Source organism: Podarcis bocagei, assembly GCF_964188305.1.
Source record: "Podarcis bocagei genome assembly, chromosome: 15".
Classification (NCBI taxonomy): domain Eukaryota; kingdom Metazoa; phylum Chordata; class Lepidosauria; order Squamata; family Lacertidae; genus Podarcis; species Podarcis bocagei.
In genome coordinates, this window is record NC_138141.1 from 4,957,210 (window position 1) to 4,980,113 (window position 22,904).

General features: G+C 42.1%; 1 protein-coding gene across 3 annotated transcripts in view; it reads right to left on the minus strand.

The window, feature by feature from the left end:
- Positions 1–22,904, minus strand: part of LOC308574215 (uncharacterized protein) — a 97,928-nt gene that overhangs the window by 73,601 nt on the left and 1,423 nt on the right. The window contains exons 2-8 of one of the 3 annotated variants that reach the window (XM_081171834.1): positions 21,821–22,006; positions 18,449–18,529; positions 15,749–15,791; positions 7,903–7,958; positions 6,810–6,898; positions 3,550–5,149; positions 2,672–2,926 (exon numbers count right to left, since the gene is read on the minus strand). In XM_081171834.1, coding sequence (XP_081027960.1) covers positions 5,007–5,149; positions 6,810–6,898; positions 7,903–7,958; positions 15,749–15,791; positions 18,449–18,477 — 360 coding nt within the window. In that variant the 5' untranslated portion in view covers positions 18,478–18,529; positions 21,821–22,006 and the 3' untranslated portion in view covers positions 2,672–2,926; positions 3,550–5,006. Of the gene's footprint in view, positions 1–2,671; positions 2,927–3,549; positions 5,150–6,809; positions 6,899–7,902; positions 7,959–15,748; positions 15,792–18,448; positions 18,530–21,820; positions 22,163–22,904 lie in introns of those variants that run through there. The other 2 variants (XR_014002360.1, XM_081171835.1) reach the window with 2 other exon arrangements.

Genomic DNA, 22,904 nt, shown 5'->3' on the forward strand with positions numbered 1-22,904 from the left:
CCAGAGTCGTCCACGACTGGACCTAATGCTCAGGGGTACCTTTCCCTTTACCTTTACTCCCTTCCAAGTGAACAATTTCCCAAGGAACTATTGTTCCCAGAAATGATTTTCATCAGTATTGTAGCATAAGGCCTATTCACCAAGGTCCTGATCTTCACTCCCAAGCTGTTATCCAGAACAGGGAAAGACAATTATTTAGAAGAGGGCAAAGCATCATCCCAGGCCACTGATCATGTTGTATGGGGCTGAAGGGTGCTGGGAGCCAAGCAAGCTCTGGAGAGCATCACATTGACTATCCCTGATTTAGAAGAATTAAACCAAGGCATGTTAAATGCAGTGACTTTGGCTGCAACCTTAAGAACACTTGTTGAGGAGTAAGCACCATTGAAGCAGAATGAGGCCTTATTTTTGAGTACACATACAAAAGATTGCACTGTTTCAGTGCACCTGTGGAACCACAGAACCATAGAAGGGAGTTAGACGCAAAGTGTTAGACGCAACCATGAGGACCACCTAGTCCAACCCCTGAAATGCAGGAATCTTTCACATGTAGGGATTGAACCCACCCATGTCCCTGAGATTAAGAGTCTCATGCTCTGCTGGCTGAGCAATCCCAGGTATTTCAATGAATATAGCAGGATGTTATAAGGGTGGTCTCTTCCACTACCAAGGGGACATGCAGAAGGTTTCAGGTTCAGTCCCTGCCATCTCCAGGCATGGCCAGGATAGACCGCTGCCTGAAACCCTGGAGAGCTGCTGATAGTGTCCACACTGCTGAGAGATTGGCTCAGTATAAGGCAACTTCCTGTGTACCCACTGGTCATCTAGGTTCTGACAGCCAATGAACATTATTGATTGGAACAGGAAAGCTGAGTGAATTGGCGTCTGAACCAAAATTGCATAGAATATTTATGAGTGTCATGAGCTGAGGTGGTCCAGGGAGGAACTCTTGTCTTGACTGACAACCCACCATTCCTCTTGTTGAATTATGTGAATGCCAGGAGTGATGGATGAGCTGAATCCCAACTGAGACGGCGAGAAGGCACAAGGCTGGGGTCTGACAGGCTTCCAAGCTAATAATTCACCAGCAGCTCTCTTGGACTGTCAGACTTGGCAGAGTAAATGTTAAAGCACCAACGAGGGGCTAGGTATTGTTCAAATACAGCCCATCCCAAGGTATGAAAAAGAAAACGGCGCAGGTTGTTCTTTGGAAGAGTAATTATCTGAACATTTTCAGTGGATTGTTTCATGCATCACATAATCAAATTCTGGAATTCACAAAGAGGTAGTGACGGCTTGGACGGCTTTCAAACTGGTTAAGACAAATACACGGATGATGAGGAGGCTATCAGAATGAACAAAACCTCTTCACTGTCAGATACCAGTTGCAGTGAATCACAGGTGGACAGGCTGTTGTTGCACTCAGATTTTCCTTGAGGATTTCCCCTCGGAGCATCTGGTTGGTGGTCTCTGTGAGGACAGAGTGCTGGACTTAGAATCACAAAATTGTAGAGTTGGAGGAGATCCCAAGGGGTGTCTAGTCCAGCTTCCTGCAATGCAGAAATTAAAGCTAGAGAATCCCTGACAGATGTCATCCAACCTCTGTTTAAAATGCTCTAGTGAAGTTCACCACCTTCTGATGGAGTCCCTTCCACTGTCAAACAGCTCTTACTGTCAGAAAGTTCTTCCTAATGTTTAGTTGGAATTGCCTTATAATTTGAAGTCGTTGGTTTGGGTCCTACTCTCTGGAGCAGCAGAAACCAAGCTTGCTCCATCTTCTATGTGACAGCCCTTCCGATACTGGAAGATGGATGTCATATCACTGCTCAGTTTTCTCTTATCCAGGCTAAACATCCCCAACTCCCTCATCTGTTCCTCATAAGGCTTGGCTTGAGCCAACTGGACTCTTCTTATGACTCCAAATCAAGGTTTATTCTAAGCTTCCATCTCCCCCAATATTCTAGCTTAACTCCTCTCCCAACACCTCTCCCAGTCTATGAGTATGATCTGCCCCATGCCAGCCCTAGAGCCTTTTTAAATTAAAAGAACACAAATGGGAAGAGAGAGCATGAAAATGGAGGAGGATAGACATAAAAACGGAAATGAAAAGGCCAGAGAAAAGAAGAAGGGAGGTACTTTGCAAGGAATAGCAGGGTCAGGGAAACCTCTAATATACAGTACTATTAGTATAAAGCCTTCCAGGTGTTGCTATACTCTAGCTGCTATCATGATCCCCCTTTCTGGGGATTCGGGTCAAAGTTGTTGAGCTTTGGGAGGAAGGCCCATGGGGGGGGGGGTTCGGGTCAAAGACCAAAGGCCCATCTAGTTCAGCATTCTGTTCTTACAATGGCCAACCAGAATGCTTGTAAGAAGTTTACTTTTTCAGGAGGTGCTTCTCTGAATAGGCTTCATTTGCCCTCACATTCCTGATTTGCTAGGATCATATGACTAGTCCAGGAAGGTTTGTGTTCACTCTAAGTAAGCTTTATTTGCCTTCAATGATCTGGCTCTGATTTTAACATGGACTTGGATGGAAGGATGTACTATTACCCTATACGGAGGAATGGTGGTGGGAATTAATGGAGGTAAAGTTAATTACCAATAATAATAAAAAACTGAGAATCCCTCTTGCACTTTTCATGGGGAAAATAAATGAATGATTCTGAGACACTTTGACTTAAAAGAAATATTGTTTATAACAGAAAGTGGAGAATATGGATATTAACATGGACTGGCTGTCTTAAATAATCTTTTTTTTATGTAACTGGCAGATTGAAAATCAGTAGCCCCTTTTCTCAGTCTCTAATGTTTCTTTTCCCTTTATATTTTATTCTTTTTTCTTTTCTTTTCTTGTTCTCTCTCTCTCTTCCCTTTTTTCTTCGTTTCTTAAGGCTTAAGGCGGCCGTGTCCAGGGTATTAACTGTGCCTGATTTAAACAAAGAAGAAATCTCAGTAACGTTATGCTGGCATTGTTGGAGGAAAGCTAAGGCGGAGAGAGGCAGGGATCTTGCCTAAGGCCACCTAACGATTTAATGGCAGCAATGAGTTTTGAACTGTGCATCTTCTTATTCAAAGCTCAGTATCTTAGCCCCTGATATCTGGCTTCCTCTCCTGCCCCCTTATGGGCCATGTTGAGTACTATCAGATTATCTATGGTATCTGGGAAATCGTTTTTAGGCCAATAACTTCTGATGGACGTCTTTTAGGAAATAATGTCAATTATAACCTTGTAGGACTTCGTTATTTCAGTCTATTACCTGCAATGAGTTATTCTCAAACAAGGAGTTCAAATTGATAAAAGGCAAAGGAAAATCAATACTTGAGATTGTTGAGATTAATTGGGACTTTATAATGGATTTCTTTCCCCCCTTCTCTTTCCATTGGGACTTCCAAGAGCTCCAGCAGGCAGCCCATCCTGAATGTGGATTTAGTGCTGCCAAATATGTGAAGTCAAAACTTTAAGAGATTCATATTTTTCTGCATTAAGATGATGAATATTTCAAAACTGCAGACCTGCCAAGATAAATGGGGCCCAATATGCACACTCACCTGCACACACACCAAGCTTTCTTTACCAATAAAAGAAAAATCAGTAGCTATTCTTCTCACTGGGAAAAAAAATCTAGCAGTCAGGTCATTGTTAAAAGTGTGTTTATTTTTCTTGCAGAAAGTGCTGTAAGCTCTCATAAATTGCTTTCTGTAGAGTAAGAAATTAGAGAAACTTGGGAGGCTACAGTGTAACCTCAATTGGAAGCCATTCAATAAGTTGTCAGAGAAGCTTCAGGAAGAAGATAGCAAGCAGCTCTCCTGGACAGTTTTGTTTCCTTGCATTCCATCTTGTCATCTGATCTCAGACATCTCAAGTTGGGGAATCTGGCAATTTTCTCTATAGAAGAATGCTGAGTTTTAGTTGCTCCCCTGTGGATGGCCAGATGGGGCAGTGCTTAGAACCAGGCAATTTGAAAAGCACCACAGACAGTAGAGTCTGCAGCAAAATAAGCACTCCAGCATAAGTTTGCAATAACATTCTTTTTATTGCTAAAAGAGATATAGCATAAATATTTAAAGGTAAATATAAGAGTTTTATACTTTTCATTTATTCCCCCTATTTATAGTTAACCCTATGTTGTAAGCATCCCAGAAGCATTCAGTTAAAATAAAAACCCAACAGAATATGCATAAGAAAATAAATATACACAACGTCCCCTGCTTCCAGTTAAAAAAAGCCAGTCACAGGACGGGAACCATTCCTTAGCCATATTGCTAGTGAGCCTGGCATGGTTTCCATTTTAATATGACTTTGACATCTCCGCCAGATAGTGGGTTTTTCTCCTTCACATTCCAGTGTCACAGAAGAGAAGTACTGTCTGTATTTCATCCTCAGCTTTGGGTTTTCAGTGTCTGTAACACTTTCTGGGTCATTTACAAATTTTGGCTTGGAAGTGTTTGTTTCACTCCTTTTCCAAAAATATTTTTCACCCAGAACCAGAGTTCCGTTTAACAGCTGCGAAGCTGCACAAGAAACCCAATATAGATGGCCATTCCAGCACGTTGTTCTGTGGGAATCGGAGGCACTCCCAAAACCTCCGGAAGCGGAATTCCTTCGTTTGTTAATACAGAGTGAAGATTCCATGCAATGGGAATCAGTACACAAGTACCCGCTGCCAACTCTATCCTTCCTCCAACTGAAAAGAAGGTATCAATGAAATTTTCGTCTTTTCCCGGCTCAAAGATGTTGCACAGAGCAAAGGCCATCCAAAGAATGGTCACCGCATTGGCCACTGAGGCCATTGGCATCAAGTCCTGGGCCACGATGATTTCAGGTGGTAGGGACTCCTTATCATTGAATGGTATGCATATCATGTTGGTTTTCTTCATGGTAACTCTTCTTACAGAACAGGCACCCCAGATGCCAATGCCCACAATGCCCTGCTGGTTGCTGCCCATGATTTTGTCCACTTGCCACACTCTCCAGTCAAGGTTGGCAGATGTGGAGCAGATGCTCATTAGGCAGCCCAGGACAGCCAGGAGAAAGGCAGCGAGTTGCACGCAGGACACCCTGCACAAGAGGCGGACTGGGAAGGACCCATCATGCGCCTGGGGTGGAAGTTCCGCTTTAGCGCTCGGAAGGCTGGCGATAGAAGGCATGCTGGAGAAAAAGACAGACAAAAGATAACCGTTAGATACTTCGGCACAGTATCATATGGACACCTCCTAAAGTTTGAGCAAATAGTGATGTGCAGCTAAAACAATGCCATCATTCTAGGGCAAATTCTGCATTTCCCACCTTGAGACATAGGAATGGAAAAGTCTGCTGTACCTGCAATCATAAGTGCCAGGAATCAGACTTCCGCAGGGATGAAGAAATTGCACAACCGCACGACCCCTTTTGTTCTATTTTTTTTTTTTTTTTTTTTTTTATAAAAAATTTTTATTGCGTTTCTTTCCGTAGGTGAACAAATTTGTTTGGACAACAATATACAAGAAACATTTTCCATATATATAAAGAAAAACATAGAAAAAAGAAAAGATCATTATAAAATTTTTTCGACATCTTTTTGGACCTCCTCGCATCCTCTCAGCATTGCGTTCATCATTCTAACCAATTCAGCAATTTGTTATCTTATTTCCCAACTTATTATACCTTTGTATTTATTATGTTACCAATTTCAAAAATTTGTAATTTAATTTTAACACTCTTAATAAACATAATATTTTGTTTCTAGTTTGTCTCATTTTTTTCCATCAATACTTACTTTATCATTTACTTAAAATAAATTGCAGAAGCATAACGTTTCTTAATCGTGCACAATCTTAACACTCAAACAACTTATAATATTTTTGCAAATAGTCCTTAAATTTTTTCCAGTCCTCCTCCATTGTTTCTTCGCTCAGATCTCGAATTCTGCCGGTCATTTCTGCCAACTCCATGTAGTCCATCAGCTGCGTCTGCCAGTCCTCCAGTGTGGGTAAATCTGGTGTCTTCCAGAACTTTGCGATAAGAATCCTAGCTGCTGTGGTTGCATACATAAACAAGGTTCTGTCCTTCTTTGGCACCTTCCGGTCCACCATGCCCAGAAGAAAGGCCTCTGGTTTCTTAGAAAAGGTATATCTGAATACCTTTTTCAACTCATTATGTATCATTTCCCAAAAGGCCTTTACTTTCGGGCAGGTCCACCAGAGGTGAAAGAATGTCCCTTCTGCCTCCTTGCATTTCCAACACTTATTATCAGAAAGATGGTATATTTTAGCCAACTTGACTGGGGTCATGTACCACCGGTATACCATTTTCATAATGTTCTCTTTCAAGGCACTACATGCCGTGAATTTCATACCGGTGTTCCATAACCTTTCCCAGTCCTCAGACATAATGTTGTGTCCTACACGACCCCTTTTGTTCTAGGGACCCCCTCCATGTAGATAATTGGGCTCTTGTCTAGTCCACTCCTCCTCTGCATTCCTATGATCCCCTCCCTTCCCTCTCCATTGGTAAAATGTCAGGCATGATCCCACCAAAGTTATGCATTCTACCCTTGAAAGAAAGTTTGGTGCAACAGACCAATACAGCTCCTGTTCAGGAAAGAATCCCTTCTGGCTTTAGTCCTCATTCTCTCTCTCTCTCTCTCTCTCTCTCTCTCTCTCTCTCTCTCTCACTCACACACACACACACACACACACACACACACACACTGTGAAAAGCCTACCAAGTGGCTCTCAGACAGGACAAAAGGAAATAAATGTCAATTTGTTCCTATCCAAGAAAACACTGCTCTGTTGGTGGGGAACTGAGGAGCGCTGCATATATGCACCTGCGTGAATCAGTTCTTCAACCAGTCTTTTTCCAGAGTGAAGGCTTTTTCCATGTCTTTCTCTTCCAGCGTCTGATCTAGGAGAGGACCTGAAAAGAGTGGAGCTGGTCTGAGCACCGTAGCAACTGCTCCTTGGAGTTCTGAGGCAGTTAGAATGCAGCTTGCTTTGAACGCTCAGAAGAACACAAATCATAACTCCAGGGTACTGGACGTTTGGAACATTTGGCAACAGCTTGGAGGCAGTTTGCATTTGAATACCAGTGTGATTCTGCAACTTTTAAAAGACACTTTTTTGTTAGATGTAAGCTTATGCAAAGATTGGATGCAAAATGTGGAAATAAACACCCCAGCTGCCAGTTCCAAAGGAATGAGAGAGCAAGATTTGAAATAAACCCGGGGTCAGCAACCTTTTTTAGCTGTGGGCCGGTCCACCGTCGCTCAGACCATGTGGTGGGCCGGACTATATTTTTTGGGGGAAAAAAAAGAATTCCTATGCCCCAGAAATAACCCAGAGATACATTTTACATAAAAGGACACATTCGACTCATGTAAAAATACCAGGCAGGCCCCACAAATAACCCAGAGATGCATTTTAAATAAAAGGACACATTCTACTCATGTAAAAACACGCTGATTCCCGGACCGTCCGCAGTCTGGATTGAGAAGGCAATTGGGCCGCATCCAGCCCCCAGGCCTTAGCTTGCCTACCCCGGTTAAGGTCATATTGAATCCCTTCAGGCATTCAAAGATGGCGATCATATTATCAGCTGGAGAGTTGACAGGGTTTTTTGTTTTGTTGGACCCACATTTTCTATTGAATTGATATTACCATGCTCCATTTGGGAGGGTTTTGCTTGTGATGCAATTTTAATGGTTTTGTCTTTTTTCATAATTACGTGTTTTATTGCTGTAACACTTATGGTGGGACCTTATAATGAAGACTGGGCAAGAAATCTTATAGGTAGATGGATCAATAGTCAGTCTAGCAAAACCAAATGTGTGTTTACATGGGGAACACAATGGATAAGAGCAATCCAAACGATAGGAAGCTGCTGTAATTTATGACGGGGTAAATGATGCTGCTGTAACTTACCTCTGTTTCAAACTCCATTGAGGAATGGGGCTACTGCTGGCCGGGCCAACTTGAGCCTGACGGAGGGAAAACAACCATTACACCACTCATTTTGTGAGTGTATCTTCCACTGGGTTACCAGGTCATGTGCCTGAGCTGAGCAGAGTTTGGAATAGGGGCAAGTTCCCCAAGTTTCCATCTTCACTTTCCCAGAGCACCTCTTTTGGGGGACTTACCCAAGCCTTAGTCTTATGCCACATGAATGGTTTCATCACCTTTCAAAGACATCTAAGAGGATGGCCACCCAAACAGTTTCTGACATCCATGTAGTTATCAAAGCCCGTTCCTCATCTTTAAAATGGGGCTATTGATAATGAATAAGATGAAAGACTTCTAAAGTATCTAGTACAATGTAAACTGCTACTTAAATGATTTTGAGGATATGTTGCACTCCAGAGTCACTAGCTAGATCAGAAACTTCACATTTCTCAGGAACTTTGGGACAGATGCAGTCTTGATGCAGCACCTTCTTAATCTATGAGTTTCTGCAAAAGCTGCCAACATAGACTCTTCAGGTTGAATCAGTTGATCAGATTTATCACCTCAGAGGACAAATCAGATAAGGGGCTGTCTCTCTTGCCTTGCTATCACTTAACATTAAACTCCCTCCACAATTGCTGGTGTAATCCAGCCAGGCAGTTTTTAGATTCTTATAATGCTTAGATTTTCCAAAGATTCTGCAAGAGAAGGTACACTTTCCTGGCATTTTGTTGTTGGAAATGAGAGCTATTGCTGACCTTCTCCTGAGTCAGTTTTGGGTGTAAAATTTGTGGACTTGTAGGAAAACCACCCTCATGCAAGAAGTAAACTTTTCTGGCTCTAATCAAAATTCAAACTGGAGACAAATGCCCAGTTTCCCTTACCCACCCAAGCTCCCTCTGCTAAATTCAGGCTAAATTCATGCTAGCTGACACATAAGCAGAAGAGACGGGGAAGGTTTGTCTCCTTCCACCGCCTCTTCTGTCTTCCTGACATTGGGGGGGGGGCACTTTTTGTACCTCAACTCACTGCTAACCTGGGAGATAGAGATGCAAGAATAAATGTTTCCCAACTTCCGGTCGGCGCCAGCGTTAATGGCGGTCCTCTTTCCGAGCTCCGGAGGAGGACTGCTCTGCGAGTTCGGGTCTGACCCGCTACGGCAAGCGGGGGACCCCTAAAATCACAGGCGCTGAAGCCTGTGAACAAGGAGACTCGGTGGGCACCAGAAGCGCCCCCCTTACTGCAGAAAGAGCCTTTTTAAAGGCTCTGGAACGGCATCGGGAGAGCGCGGTGCTGAGAGTCGCTACCCAGCCCGCAGAGTGAAGCCGCGTCACCATTGACGGAGAGCGCCGATTTCTTCCTGTAAATCTGGGACTGAAAAAACCTGTGAGTAAGACTGAACGCTAATTTGGAACCCTTTAAAAGAAAATTTGGCTGAAAACGGGGAAGGTAAAAATTAAGGAAGTCTGCCTCCCCCTGACTGCATGACAGCTAAAGCAACGGAATTTTAAAGCTGCAACCGCATGAAACATTCCTTGACTATTTAACCTGACATTGGATTTAGATCTCCCCTCTAGCAAGCAGGATAGAGGGGAGGGGGGAAAAAAGGGACAATAAGAACTGCATGACTTATCTAAAAGGGAAAAATCTTCTGCTGCCTTAATACCCTGAAACGGACTGCCAAACAAGACAATAGAGCACTGAACTGTCTTTAAATTCTTGGGAAAGTTACATGGTTGAAGTTTCCTTTGCTACAAAGTTTTTAGACCTTGTTGATACAGTATATTGGAGCATGCTGAAATAGTATCTATTGGAAAAGTGCTGTAACATATATTTACAAGCCTCCTGATATACTTGTCTTCAACTTTTTTGTCTCCGTACTTGGACATTTTGTTTTGCTCCCCCTAGAGGGCTAAAGTAACGGTTGTAACAGTCTAGGACGGTGGAATTTTCCATCAGGGGACTGTTTTCGTGGGAACGACCTTGGGACATGAGTGGCCCAGCAGAAGAGATAACCACCAGAGCCAAAGCCAAGCAACAACAATACCAGCAACAGCAACAAAAGAAAAGAGGTTCAATTACAGGCGTAACTCCTACAGGAACAACAGGACAAGAAAAAGTGACAGCTGCCTCCATGGAGTCAGTGACACAAGCGTTACTCAAGATAAATAAATCTTTGGAGACTTTGACAAAGCAGAGTACAGAAAATACACAGAAATTAACAGAACTAACAGCAAGATTGGACCTGAACACAGAATCTATAAACAGGCTGGTTCAAGAAAATTCTGCAACACGTAAGATTGCAGAGGAAGCTAGAACTATTGCTGGAGAGACTCAAGAGAACTTAGAACCGATTGCTAAAAAGGTTCATGAACATGATGTAACTCTGGCTTTGTGGGAATTACAGAGAAAGGAAAGAAATCTCAAACTGAGATTGATTCCTGAGAGCGAAGGAGACAACCTTGCGGAGTTTCTAACAAAAGAGTTTGCTGATTTTTGGGAAGACTTGGAGGAGGAAGAATTTAAGATAACAACAGCATTCAGACTGGGCAGAAGACTGAACAGAAAGACCCCGAGGGATTGCCTGATTACTCTTGGATCTAAGGAAGAAAGAGATAAAATATTAAAATTACACTACCAAAAGGCCTTGCAAATTGAAAACTCATCCATACAGATCTTCAAAGACATCCCTAAACATATCTTGGAATTGAGGACCTTCTATAAGGATCTGGTCTACCTGTTGAAGAAGAACATCATCCCTTTCAGGTGGGAGTTTCCACAAGGACTGTCCTTTGACTACAAGGGCAAGAAGGTGAAAATAAAGACAATACAAGACAAAGAAAGATTCCTGGAAAGAAACCAAGAGGACTTACAGAAGGGAACTGTGGACCCAATCGCAGAACAAAGGAGAGCACTAGATATTTTGAACTTACCGTTTGGACTTAATCAACCACCATCAGAGGAAGAGCAACAACTGGGAGCAGTTGGATGAACAACAGAAAAGTAACAAGATGGCACTGCAATTCCTTAGTTAGAATTGTAATGGGCTCAACATGCCTTTGAAGAGACGCCAAGTTTTCCATATTCTGAAAAGAGAACAACTGGATTTGATATGTCTACAAGAAACTCATGTAACTAGAGCACATAGGAAACTACTCATAAACAAAAGATTAGGACAAGAATTCATTTCATCGGATAAAGTTAAGAAAAGAGGAGTTGTAATTTATGTAAAAGAGAAATGGGTTCCAAAAATGATGTTTAAAGATGAACAAGGAAGATATTTGGCAGTTGAAATACAGGTACAAGGAGAAAATTTTTTAATAGTTGGAGTTTACGCACCAAATCAAGGCAAGGCGGAATTCTTCAAGAAGCTCCATGAAACTCTGATGGACTATTTGGACTATTATGTGATAATTATGGGAGACATGAATGGTGTGGTTTCTACAAATATGGACAAGGCACAAAGACTGACAATTTCAAAGGAAGGGAGACTTCCGAAGACCTTTTTCGAAATGACTGAAAACATGGATTTAATAGATATATGGAGAATGAGGAACCCTCTTGAGAGAGAAGGAACATTCTTTTCTCAAGCAATAATGACCTGGACCAGAATTGATCAAATCTGGATCACTAGTGGGATGGCTCCAAAGATTAAGAAGATAGAAATCTGTCCAAAAACTTGCTCCGACCATAACACCGTAAAGATGGAAATGAAACTTACAACAACTGGTCAATTTAGATGGAGGATGAATGACACCCTGTTTAGAGACAAGGAGATCCACATGAAGGCCCAAAAAACTCTAAAGGACTATTTTGAAATAAATCTAAAGGCCGAGGTGGAAAAAAGAGTGATCTGGGACGCAAGCAAAGCTGTGATGCGAGGTTTCTTGATTCAACAAAACTCAATAAAAAAGAGAAAGCAGAATGAGAAGAAGGAAAAGATCCTGGAAAAGATAAAAGGAGAGAAAAAATTAAGATCAAAACCAAAGTCCCAGGAGATTTTGAGAGAGATTAAGTTATATCAGACACAATATATGGAATTGATGAACCAAGAGATTGAGTGGAAGATAAAGCAAATGAAACAAAAGACATTTGAATCGGCAGATAAATGTGGCAAACTTCTGGCATGGCAATTGAAGAAAAGACAGAAACTAAATACAGTTACAAGCCTAGAAGTGGATGGAAAGAACATATCTAAACCTAATGAGATTAGAAATTGACTTGTGAGTTATTTTAAAAAACTTTATTCTCAAGGGCCACAAAATGAAGAGGACATAGATAAATTCCTTAATAAATATGGATTACAAAAAATCTCTCATCAAAGCAAGGTGGATCTAAACCAGAGAATAACAGAACAAGAGATAGAGGGTGCCATTCAGGACATGCAATTGGGCAAATCTCCAGGACCAGACGGATTGACTTCCAGATACTATAAAGCTTTGAAGGAGTGGTTGGTTCAACCATTAAAGGAAGTCTGCAACGAGATTTTAGAGGGGAAAAAGGCACCAGAGTCGTGGAAAGAAGCTTATATTACACTCATACCAAAGACAGAGACTGAAAAGACTCAACTGAAGAACTACCGCCCAATATCATTACTTAATGTGGATTACAAAATCTTTGCAGACATTCTGGCAAAAAGATTTAAAAGAGTGTTGATGGAGAAGATTCATAAGGACCAAGCAGGCTTTCTCCCAAAAAGGCATTTATCAGACAATGTAAGGAATATAATAGATATTTTGGAAAAACTAGAAGTGAATATAAACACTAAAGCAGTTTTGATATTTGTGGACACGGAGAAAGCCTTTGACAATATTTCTTGGAGTTTTATGAAGAAGAATCTTCATGGGATGGGGGTAGGCCAAGGATTTGAGAATGGTATGGGTGCGATATATTTTGAACAAAAAGCTAAGCTGATTGTAAATAATGTGATAACGGAGGAACTTAAGATAGAAAAAGGAACACGACAGGGGTGCCCAATCTCCCCATTGCTTTTCATTTCTGTTCTGGAGGTGTTGCTAAATATGATTAGAGATGACCAGCAGGTTAAAGGTGTACAGGTCGGAGCTAAACATTACAAGTTAAGGGCTTTTGCAGATGACTTAGTATTGACTTTACAAGAGCCAGACACTAGTACGAAAAGGGTGTTGGAGATAATTCAACAATTTGGCCAGGTAGCCGGATTCAAACTGAACAAACAAAAAACTAAAGTTTTAGAAAAAAATTTAACAGTCATGGAAAAGGAGAAATTTCAAGAAGAGACAGGTTTGACAGTGGTTAAGAAGGTGAAATACCTAGGGGTCCACCTGACATCTAAGAATTTGAACTTGTATAAAGACAATTATGAAAAATGTTGGTCAGAAATTAAAAAAGATCTAGAAATATGGTCAAATTTGAAATTGTCAATGTTAGGCCGAATTGCAGTTATTAAGATGAATGTATTGCCTAGAATGTTATTTTTGTTTCAAACTTTGCAGATTCTTGACAAGATGGACTGTTTCAAGAGGTGGCAGAAAGACATTGCGAAATTTGTCTGGCAGGGCAAAAAGCCCAGAATAAAATTTAAAGTACTTACAGATGCAAAAGAAAGAGGGGGATTTGCCCTGCCGGACTTAAAACTGTATTATGAAGCAGCAGCGTTTTGCTGGCTGAAAGAGTGGATGCTCCTCGAGAACACAGATATCTTGGACCTGGAAGGTTTCAACAATAAATTTGGTTGGCATGCATATCTATGGTATGACAAAATCAAAGTGCATAAGGCCTTTAAAAACCACATTGTCAGAAAAGCATTGTTTAATGTATGGATAAGATATAAAGACTTGTTGGAAAACAAAACTCCTAGATGGTTGTCACCTTTGGAGGCTAAGACAGTGAAGAAACTCAATATGGAGGTCGGATGGCCAAAATATTGGGAAATTTTGGAACAAGATGGAGATAAATTGAAATTACAGAGTCATGAGAAATTGAAACCAAAAGTACAAGATTGGCTCCATTATTATCAAATAATGGAGGTCTTTAAACAAGACAGGAAAATTGGCTTCCAGGTGGAAAAATCAAAATTAGAGACGGAATTGTTAGAACCCAATACTAAGAATTTGTCAAGAATGTATAATTTGCTGCTGAAATGGAATACACAAGATGAAACAGTTAAATCGGCCATGATTAAGTGGGCACAGGACATAGGTCATAACATCATGTTTGCTGACTGGGAATGGTTGTGGAACACCGGTATAAAATTTACGGCATGTAATGCCTTAAAGGAAAACATTATGAAAATGATTTACAGGTGGTACATGACCCCAGTCAAGCTAGCAAAAATTTATCATTTGCCTGATAATAAGTGTTGGAAGTGTAAAGAAACGGAAGGTACTTTCTATCACCTTTGGTGGACATGCCCGAAGATTAAGGCTTTCTGGGAAATGATATACAATGAAATGAAAAAGATACTTAAATGTACTTTCTCTAAAAAACCAGAGGCATTTCTCTTGGGCATTGTCGGCCAATTGGTGTCAAAGAAAGACAGAATTTTCTTTATGTATGCTACGACAGCAGCAAGAATACTTATCGCAAAGCATTGGAAGACACAAGATCTACCCACCCTGAAAGAATGGCAGATGAAAGTGATGGACTATATGACACTGGCTGAGATGACTGGCAGAATCCGTGATCAGGGGAAGGAGACGGCGGAAGAAGAATGGAAGAATGGAAGAAGTTTAAAATTTATCTTAAAGACTATTATAAACTGAATGAACCTTAAAATGTCAAGGTTTTGAGAAAGAAAGGGCTACAGCGATATAAGACTAGAATGAAGAAAAGATTAAGAGGACAGAGGCTAGACAGAACTATTTAGAAGTTGCTGAAAAACTTTGGACATTGGGATGCAGAAAGGGGAGGTATGGGGGAGTCCGAGAAATAAGGTTTATGAAAAAAGGGTATGAAACTATACATGTTTGTATGTCTTTTTACATGTTTGTGTTGTCTTAAAAAATTTTGTAAAACCAATAAAAATTTTATATATATAAAAAAAGAATGAATGTTTCCCCTCTCTGTGTGCCCACTCCTGCCATTGCTCACCAGGTAATAGAAGGGAATGACTTTGAGCTGTCCTAGGGCTGGCAAAAATGGGAGGTGGCATTTCCTTAAGCCTGGGAAAGTTTAATCACTTTTTCTCATGGGTTGTCACATGAGAAACATGAATAATGTCTGAATTAACCCTAAGAGCTCACCTTTCTCTTTTGGAATGTTTGAAAGTATCGGATTGGATTGGATAACAAATCTCTCTTGTCCCGTCCCCCCCGCGCCCAATTCCTTTCCTTTGAATGATATGAATTCTACCAGGGTGCCAACTTGAATAAAATATTGGGGGGGGGGGCGGGGACGTAAACTGCAATCCGCATAATCAGTCACATGATGCAGCGCACGTGCAACATTTGAATGGCAATGCCCACCAACTGGCTCCCATGAATTCCACATTGCAGTCCTCTTTCTACCTTCATCTCCATGCAGTGAGTGGATGTAGACCCAGCTCCTGACCTTTGCATGTTAAGTTGAAGGTGGGAATGGGCTCTGTGCGCATACAGTGATGCAACAGGCACACTCCCCTTCCATTGAACTTGTGGCAGTCAGGTGGGGAGAGCCGAGTGGTGTGATTCTGCTCTTCCTGCAGTGCATTCACTCAATGCAAGGAGTCAAGAGTTGAGTTCGGTTGTAGGCCATGTGGAAACACCATAACAATTTTGAAGAAGGGTACACGGAGGTTTATTTGAAATGCCTCACATATTGACAGCATGCGTGTGGAGAAGCTGCGTGGCTTGAGCCTGCACCTACTCACCGCATTTTTCGCTCCACAAGACGCACCTGACCATAAGACACACCTAGTTTTTAGAGGAGGAAAACAAGAAAAAAATATTCTGAACAAAACAGTGGATGTATGATTTTTGTGGTTCATGCTGTGGCCACAGACATGTGATCTGATGGTGCATTTGGGGTGACCCAATGCAAAAATCCTGAGGATCCATGGGCTTTTCCCTCCACCCTCCCAGACAGGCTCCACTAGCCTGCTTATCTCTCTTCCGATCCCACCGATCAGCTGTTTCCTTTCAACACTCCCTTCCCCTTAGTGTCTTTTCCTTAGCTGGATCAGTTTTTTGCTCCTCCTTTTCTTCTCATTTCTCTCCTTATTGCTTTAGTCTTCCTGGTCCCCTCATTTGCAAGTTTGCTGTCTTTACCACCCCGCTTCCAGGCAGCCTCCTTTATATCTAGTGTCCCTTATCTCTCTCCCCGATTGGCAAAGGATCAGCAGCTTTGTTTCAACGCCCACTTCCCTCTTTAAAAAAAAAAGGAAGAAAAAAAAAGCATGACCTGCTTTTTAACCCTGGGCAATTTGGCTCCAGGGACCATGCATTTGCTTCATAAGATGCACAGACATTTCCCCTTACTTTTTAGGAAGATAAAAGTGCCTCTTATGGAGCAAAAAATACGGTATATGTCCACCAGCCTTTGAACCACAGCTGTGCATTCAGTGACCAAGAGAAAGGGTTTAAAGGTCTTAATTCTGTATACATGTAGCTCCTCCATGTGCAAATCAGGAGGCGTTTTAACATGTGAGGAATTTCACACAACAACACTGGTTTGCAGAGACCCTTTTCATCATCACCAAACATGCAGCTGGTGGGATGTGTAACCGGTAGGAGCTCTGGGGCATTTATTACAAGTTTAAAGGAACCTGCCTCATCTAAAATCTTGAAAGATCTAATCATGTTAACAGTACAGTCATACCTCAGGTTGAATGTGCTTCAGGTTGAGCGCTTTTCGGTTGCGCTCCGTGGCAACCCAGAAGTAACGGAGTGTGTTACTTCCGAGTTTCACTGCACACGCATGCGCAGACGCTCAAAATGACATCACGCGCATGCGCGGAAGCGGCAAAACGCGACCCGCGCACGCGCAGATGCACCGTCGCGTCTTACGTTCCATTCAGGATGCGAACAGGGCTCTGGAACAGATCCCATTTGCATCCCGAGGTACCACTGTAATTGGGAGAATCATAGTAATAGAATCATGGAGTTACCCTTATCATTGATTGCATTCTGATTGTTTTTATTTTCTCTATATACATACGTCATTGATAATTTATTGTTTTGATGCATTTACATTATTAATCTAAGCATATTAGCATGTCTTTTTTCGAGCAATATTTTGTCATATAATCATCAAAGAATTGCCATTTTAGTTTTTGATTTGACTGCTGTCGTATGGATGCTGTTAATTTAGCCAATTTTAAATATTCATTTAATTTGAGAATCCATTCCTCCTTGGTAGGTAGTTCTTTAGCTTTCCATTTAGATGCTATTACTATCCTAGCTGCAGTGGTCACATATAAGAAAATTCTCTTTAAAAAGAAAAGAAAATTTTGCTTGTCTGTTTTCAACACCACAGTAGACATGCTTCCCCACAGGATGCTCCTGGAAGAGCCAGCGCTTTGATCTGTATTCCATTCTGGTTCTGCACTTCTCCCTAGAAGCGGGAACCACAGCAGACTGAAAAACAGAACACATCTGACTGTATGTGGGGTGCTGTCCACCATTCCCAGTTCCCCTGCAAAAAAGTGCTGTCTAGGTGCCTGTGTTGAACAAACAAATAGAAGTTTATATAAGCCATTGGAAATTTAGACCAATATTATATCAAGGGTGAGCTATAGAGTTTCCACACAAGAGGGCTCCAGAGGCACATTGTTTAATGAACACTTTGTGCTTTATTGGAAGTTGGAGACATAAATTGTAAACCTCTTGCTTCAACCGGCTAAGAAGAATTCAGGGCCAAGCTAGATAAGCAGCAGCAAAACATTCACACACCGTGCATACTCATCTGTCTAAAAGCAACTGTGAATTTGATCAGAGTAACTGTTGGGGACAGTCATTTTTTCCTGATGTGGCAGCTGCTTCCCTGCTCACCACCCTGCTAGATTCCTTAAAACATCATATTATATTTGAATACAGGAGTTCCACTCCTTCCTCCTGGGTCAGGTCCAGAAAGTGGTGTTGGGAGGTGAGTGTTCGGAACCCGGGACGCTCACTTCTGGGGTGTCTCAAGGTTCTGTCCTCTCCCCCATGGTTTTTAATATCTATATGAAGCTTATGGGAGAGATCATCAGGAGCTTTGTGCTGGGTGTTCACCAGTATGCGGAAGATATCCAGCTCTACCTCTCATTTAAATCGGAACCAGAGAAGGCGGAGAATGGGCGGGGTATAAATGATAAATTATTATTATAATAATTATAATGGATCCAGTTGGATGATGGATGGCAGTTAATTGATTGAGGTTGAATCCGAACAAGATCGAAGTACTGTTCTTGGGGGGAAGGGTGTGGGTAGGTGTGGGGTCCTGAATGGGGTAACTGTGCCCCTGAAAGTCCAGGTGCGCAGCCTGGGAGTCATTCTGGACTCACAGCTGTCCATGGAGGCGCAGGTCAATTCTGTGACCAGGGCAGCTGTCTACCAGCTCCATATGGTATGCAGGATGAGACCCTACCTACCTGCAGACTGTCTTGCCAGAGTGGTGCATGCTCTAGTTATCACCCGCTTGGAGTACTGCAATGTGCTCTACGTGGGGCTACCTTTGAAGGTAATAATAATAATAATAATAATAATAATAATAATAATAATAATAATAATAATAAAAATACCCCGCCCATCTGGGTTTCCCCAGCCACTCTGCGTGGCTCCCAACAGAATATTAAAAACACAATAAAAGATCAAATATTAAAAACTTCCCTGAACAGGGCTGCCTTCAGATGTCTTTTAAAGATAGGATAGCTACTTATTTCCTTCACATCTGAAGGGAGGGTGTTCCACAGGGTGGGCACCACTACCAAGAAAACCCTCTGCCTGGTTCCCTGTAACCTCACTTCTCACAGGGAGGGAACCGCCAGAAGGCCCTCGGCGCTGGACCTCAGTGTCTGGGCAGAACAATGGGGTTGGAGAAGCTCCTTCAGGTCTACTGGCCCGAGGCTGTTTAGGGCTTTAAAGGTCTGCCCCAACACTTTGAATTGTGCTCAGAAACATACTGGGAAGCAATGTAGGTCTTTCAGGATCAGTGTTATATGGTCTCGGCGGCCACTCCAGTCACCAGGGGAATATGTGTCGACTTTAAAGCACGTGAATTCCCACAAAGAATCTTGAGAACTGTAGCTGACTCTTTACAGAGCAACGATTCCCACCACCATTGACAAACAACAGTTTCCAAGATTCTTTGAGGGAAGCCATGACTGGTAAAGCGGACAGAGTGCTTTCAATCTATGGCATAGATGAGGCCATAGTTTCAGAGCAGCCAAACAGGGCTAATGTAAATGGAATAATGTGGTGGCTATTATTCTCTCACCATTTGAGATGAATTTTATGAAAGATGGATTGTTTAATGTCGAAAAGGTTGTTGGTTGGCATTCTGGGTAATTCCTCTGACATATTTATGGACATATTATTTATAGAGATCTATACAGGGTTTGTATTGTTCCTTGGTTCTAGATATTATTGGGCAATTTAGCAGTCTGGGGAGAAGGGAAACACTCTTGATTGATGACATTGAAAGTTAAGGATGTCAGCAAGTCCTTCAAGAAATGGTCCCCAAGCACCTGTTCACTGTAACTTATGTCTTCAGCACACAGCACTTTGATTAAAACCTCTCATCACGGTAAAGCAATTGCATCTCAAAGAAAGATGGGAAACTCCCTCCCAAACTAGAGGGACAAATCAATTATTCTCCCTTTTTGCATATTCAGATTCCATCTACATATACACAGCAATATTATTCTGTGGAGATAATTAAAATACTGAAGGTAGTGGGAGCCGGGTGGCCGCTTATGCATCACCAAAAGAGGGAAGATGCATCATTAAATAAGAGGGCACAGATTCTTGCATCTACAGTTTAAAAAGAAAGAGATGCAAATTAATAAATAATTAACTGGATTCAGAAAATCTGAGTTACTACCAGTCAGTTGCTAATCTCTCCTTCCTGCCAAGCTGGGATTCAAGGTGGCTTACATTTAAAAACATCAGTTATAAAAAAATAACTAATAAAAACAAACTACTTAAAAACAATACTTTAAATACATCACAGTATATCTAAAACCAGCAATTAAAATAGTATTTGTACTGAAAGCAGCCCAGTCGTCAGCATCATTTGCATCTTCGTTTCCCAATGCAAATATTCTCCATATATTTGACACAGTCAGGCTGAAAGAGAGTAGGGGGCTCAAAGTCACCTTTGCACAAAAACTAAAAGGGGGAGCAGAAAGAGTCAAAAATATAAACAGAAAGGGCCAAAAATATAAACAGTCCAATCCTGTATACTTATACTGCAAAGACTTGTTGAGTTCAATGGTTTACTCTCAAGTAAGCATGCAAAAGATCTGGAATGCCGCCACCAAGCCCAGCCCTGTACATTTCCCTGTGAGCAAAACCTTAACTCCAGAGTGAGTTACTTCAATGTAAATCTACATATGTGATTTGGGATGGGCTTTAACAACCAAATAAATGGTGGTGGATGAGAAATAAAAACAAAATAAAAATATCAATTTGTTTAAGTGTGTGCTTGCGCAAACAAGCACCCTTGGGAACTGTGGTGGTGATTGAGGAGGCATAGCAAGAATTCCTGGTGGAATCAAAGAGAAAAATGAAGTAGCAGCGGCACAGTTGAAGTTGAAGTCACTGATGATGATGCTTCTTGAAGGTTTCCTGGTGAGGGTGCCTTTTAAGTCAGGAAGGGAAGGAATAGCACAGAGCCAGAGGATCTTTCTACAGAAGTGTAAGCTGAGAGAGGAGGGGCTTGCCTGGCTTGGGGCAGGAGGGCTCTGCAGGGTCCTAGGCTTTGAGAAGGAACCCTCACATCTTCCCGGATGCCACTGCTGCAGCCCCCACAATCCAGGCGCCCAGGATGAAGACAGAACCCTGCGGTGCCTGTAGAGAAAGAAGGACTACCATGGCCAAAAAAGTCCCCCACCCCCTGCCAAGGCAGTTTTCTATTCTTGTGGCCTTTTTAGACTCTTAAAATTTACAAACTTGTCCCCCCCCCCAAAAAAAAGTGCTCCTAAAGTACATGCTCCTGAGGCAATCTCCCTGGCTGTACCCCCCACAACACACTCCTGGTGCTAAAAAGTTTGGTCAGTAACCAGCCCTGCATTATTTCTCTCCCAGTCTATCTATTCTTGATGGATGATGTGGTGGCCTTATATCAAGTGAGACCACTGGTAGGTCCAGCTTAGCATAGCCCACCCTGACTGGAAGCAGATCTCCAAGTCTGAGATGTGGGACATTCCTGGCCCTCCCCGGGGATGCTGAGGACTGAACCTGGGACATTCTGCATGCAAATAGATGTGGTACCACTGAGCTTGTGGCTGATTCTTGGGGAGTACTTGGGTTTTCATAGAACTTTGAATGTTTCCAAGGAGTGGATTGGTGAAGGGCAAGAAGAGAAGCTGGGCTTCTGGCTTTAGTTTGGCTACAGTGATATGGACTGCTATAATGATATAGGTCCTAAGAAGTTGAGAACCACACAACCCTGAATTGACTCCTCAATCTACTTTTGAGCTTTCTGCATTGCAGCTCCCTGCATGTTTCCATTTTCCCCTCAAGACCCTTGAGGACTACATGCTTTCTTTGTCTTTTAAAGAAAAGACAGTTGAACTTCTACGGTGATTAGATTTTGCATTGTGCAGCAGCGTACACATGGTCCTGGGTGTTGTGTGAGTCACCAAGGAGATGATGAGCATTTTGACTGCACAGTTTTTAACACCCCCTGCTGTCTCTCATTAAACCTCTGTAGACATAACAAATTTGCACTCTGACTCAGCCTAGCAATGCCTTGCTCCCTTTATGATAAAGTGGTGCTCTACCTTCTGCTGGGAACTTACGTGCATCCTCTTTGTGCACACCTGTCCTTGTGAGTGAGTCTCTTGACTTGCCGCGCTGAATGCTAATGACAGCTGTGCCTTGGTAAAAAGGGGGCCTCTTCATTACTGCATGCTGTCAGTGCTTTGTTGGTAGCTATGGAAATGGCACCTTCTGCTCCTCCATTCGTTCCCTTTCATATTTGAGCACTGGAAATAGAACCATGGGGGTAAACACAGCTGATGAACAGACATGTCGCTGAAGATGCAGACTGCGATATTTCTTCAGCCTCCTGCAAGGAGGAAATGCTGCGGCTGCCATTCGCAGGTGGGGAATTCTGAAGTGGTGGGGAAAGGGAAATGAGGTGGGGAAGGGGAAATGAGGAGGACCAAGGGCCGCAGCTTGGCAGACGAGCTCATGCTTTGCACACATACAGTGCCAGGTCAGCTAGAGTGGGTCCTAAAATATGTATGTCTCACACTTAGTGAGTAGTCTGATTTAGGAGGGCAGCTTCCATGTGTTGCAGTGAATGTTAGTTTTACATATTTGTGTAATTATTTCATGTGTTTATATTTACTTATGAAAGTAGAATGGGGTATTGGGTTGTTTTTGTATTTGTTTTGATTGTGCATTTCATGTTTTTATGTTGTGATTTTATCCTGTGAACTGCCCTGAGACCTGTGGGTATAGGGAGGTATACAAATTTAATAAACAGTAATAATAATGTAAACCGCTCCCCCCCCCAAGGGTCTCTGGCACCACTTCCCCCATTAAAGCCAATTGAGGAGATGAAAGGTATTCATTTTATTGAGAGATGCATCAATCAAGACACAGGGTGATTTTCACAAAGCCTGTGTGCCAAGCGTTGCGGGAAGCAGAAACTTCTACACATTGCAAAAATACCTGGGCTTGTGCCCAATCCCTATAAGCCTCCCTAATTGGTTAGAGTCCTGCATGGACAAAACATGCTAAGCTCTCATTGGTCTTCTCCCCATTTTGTGGAGATTCTTGTGCTTTTTCCTTCCTTGCATTTGCAGTTTCATATATGATTTTGGCAAGCGCTCTAGCTTCCTGTTATACCTTGTAGTTTACATTACCTAAGTACTT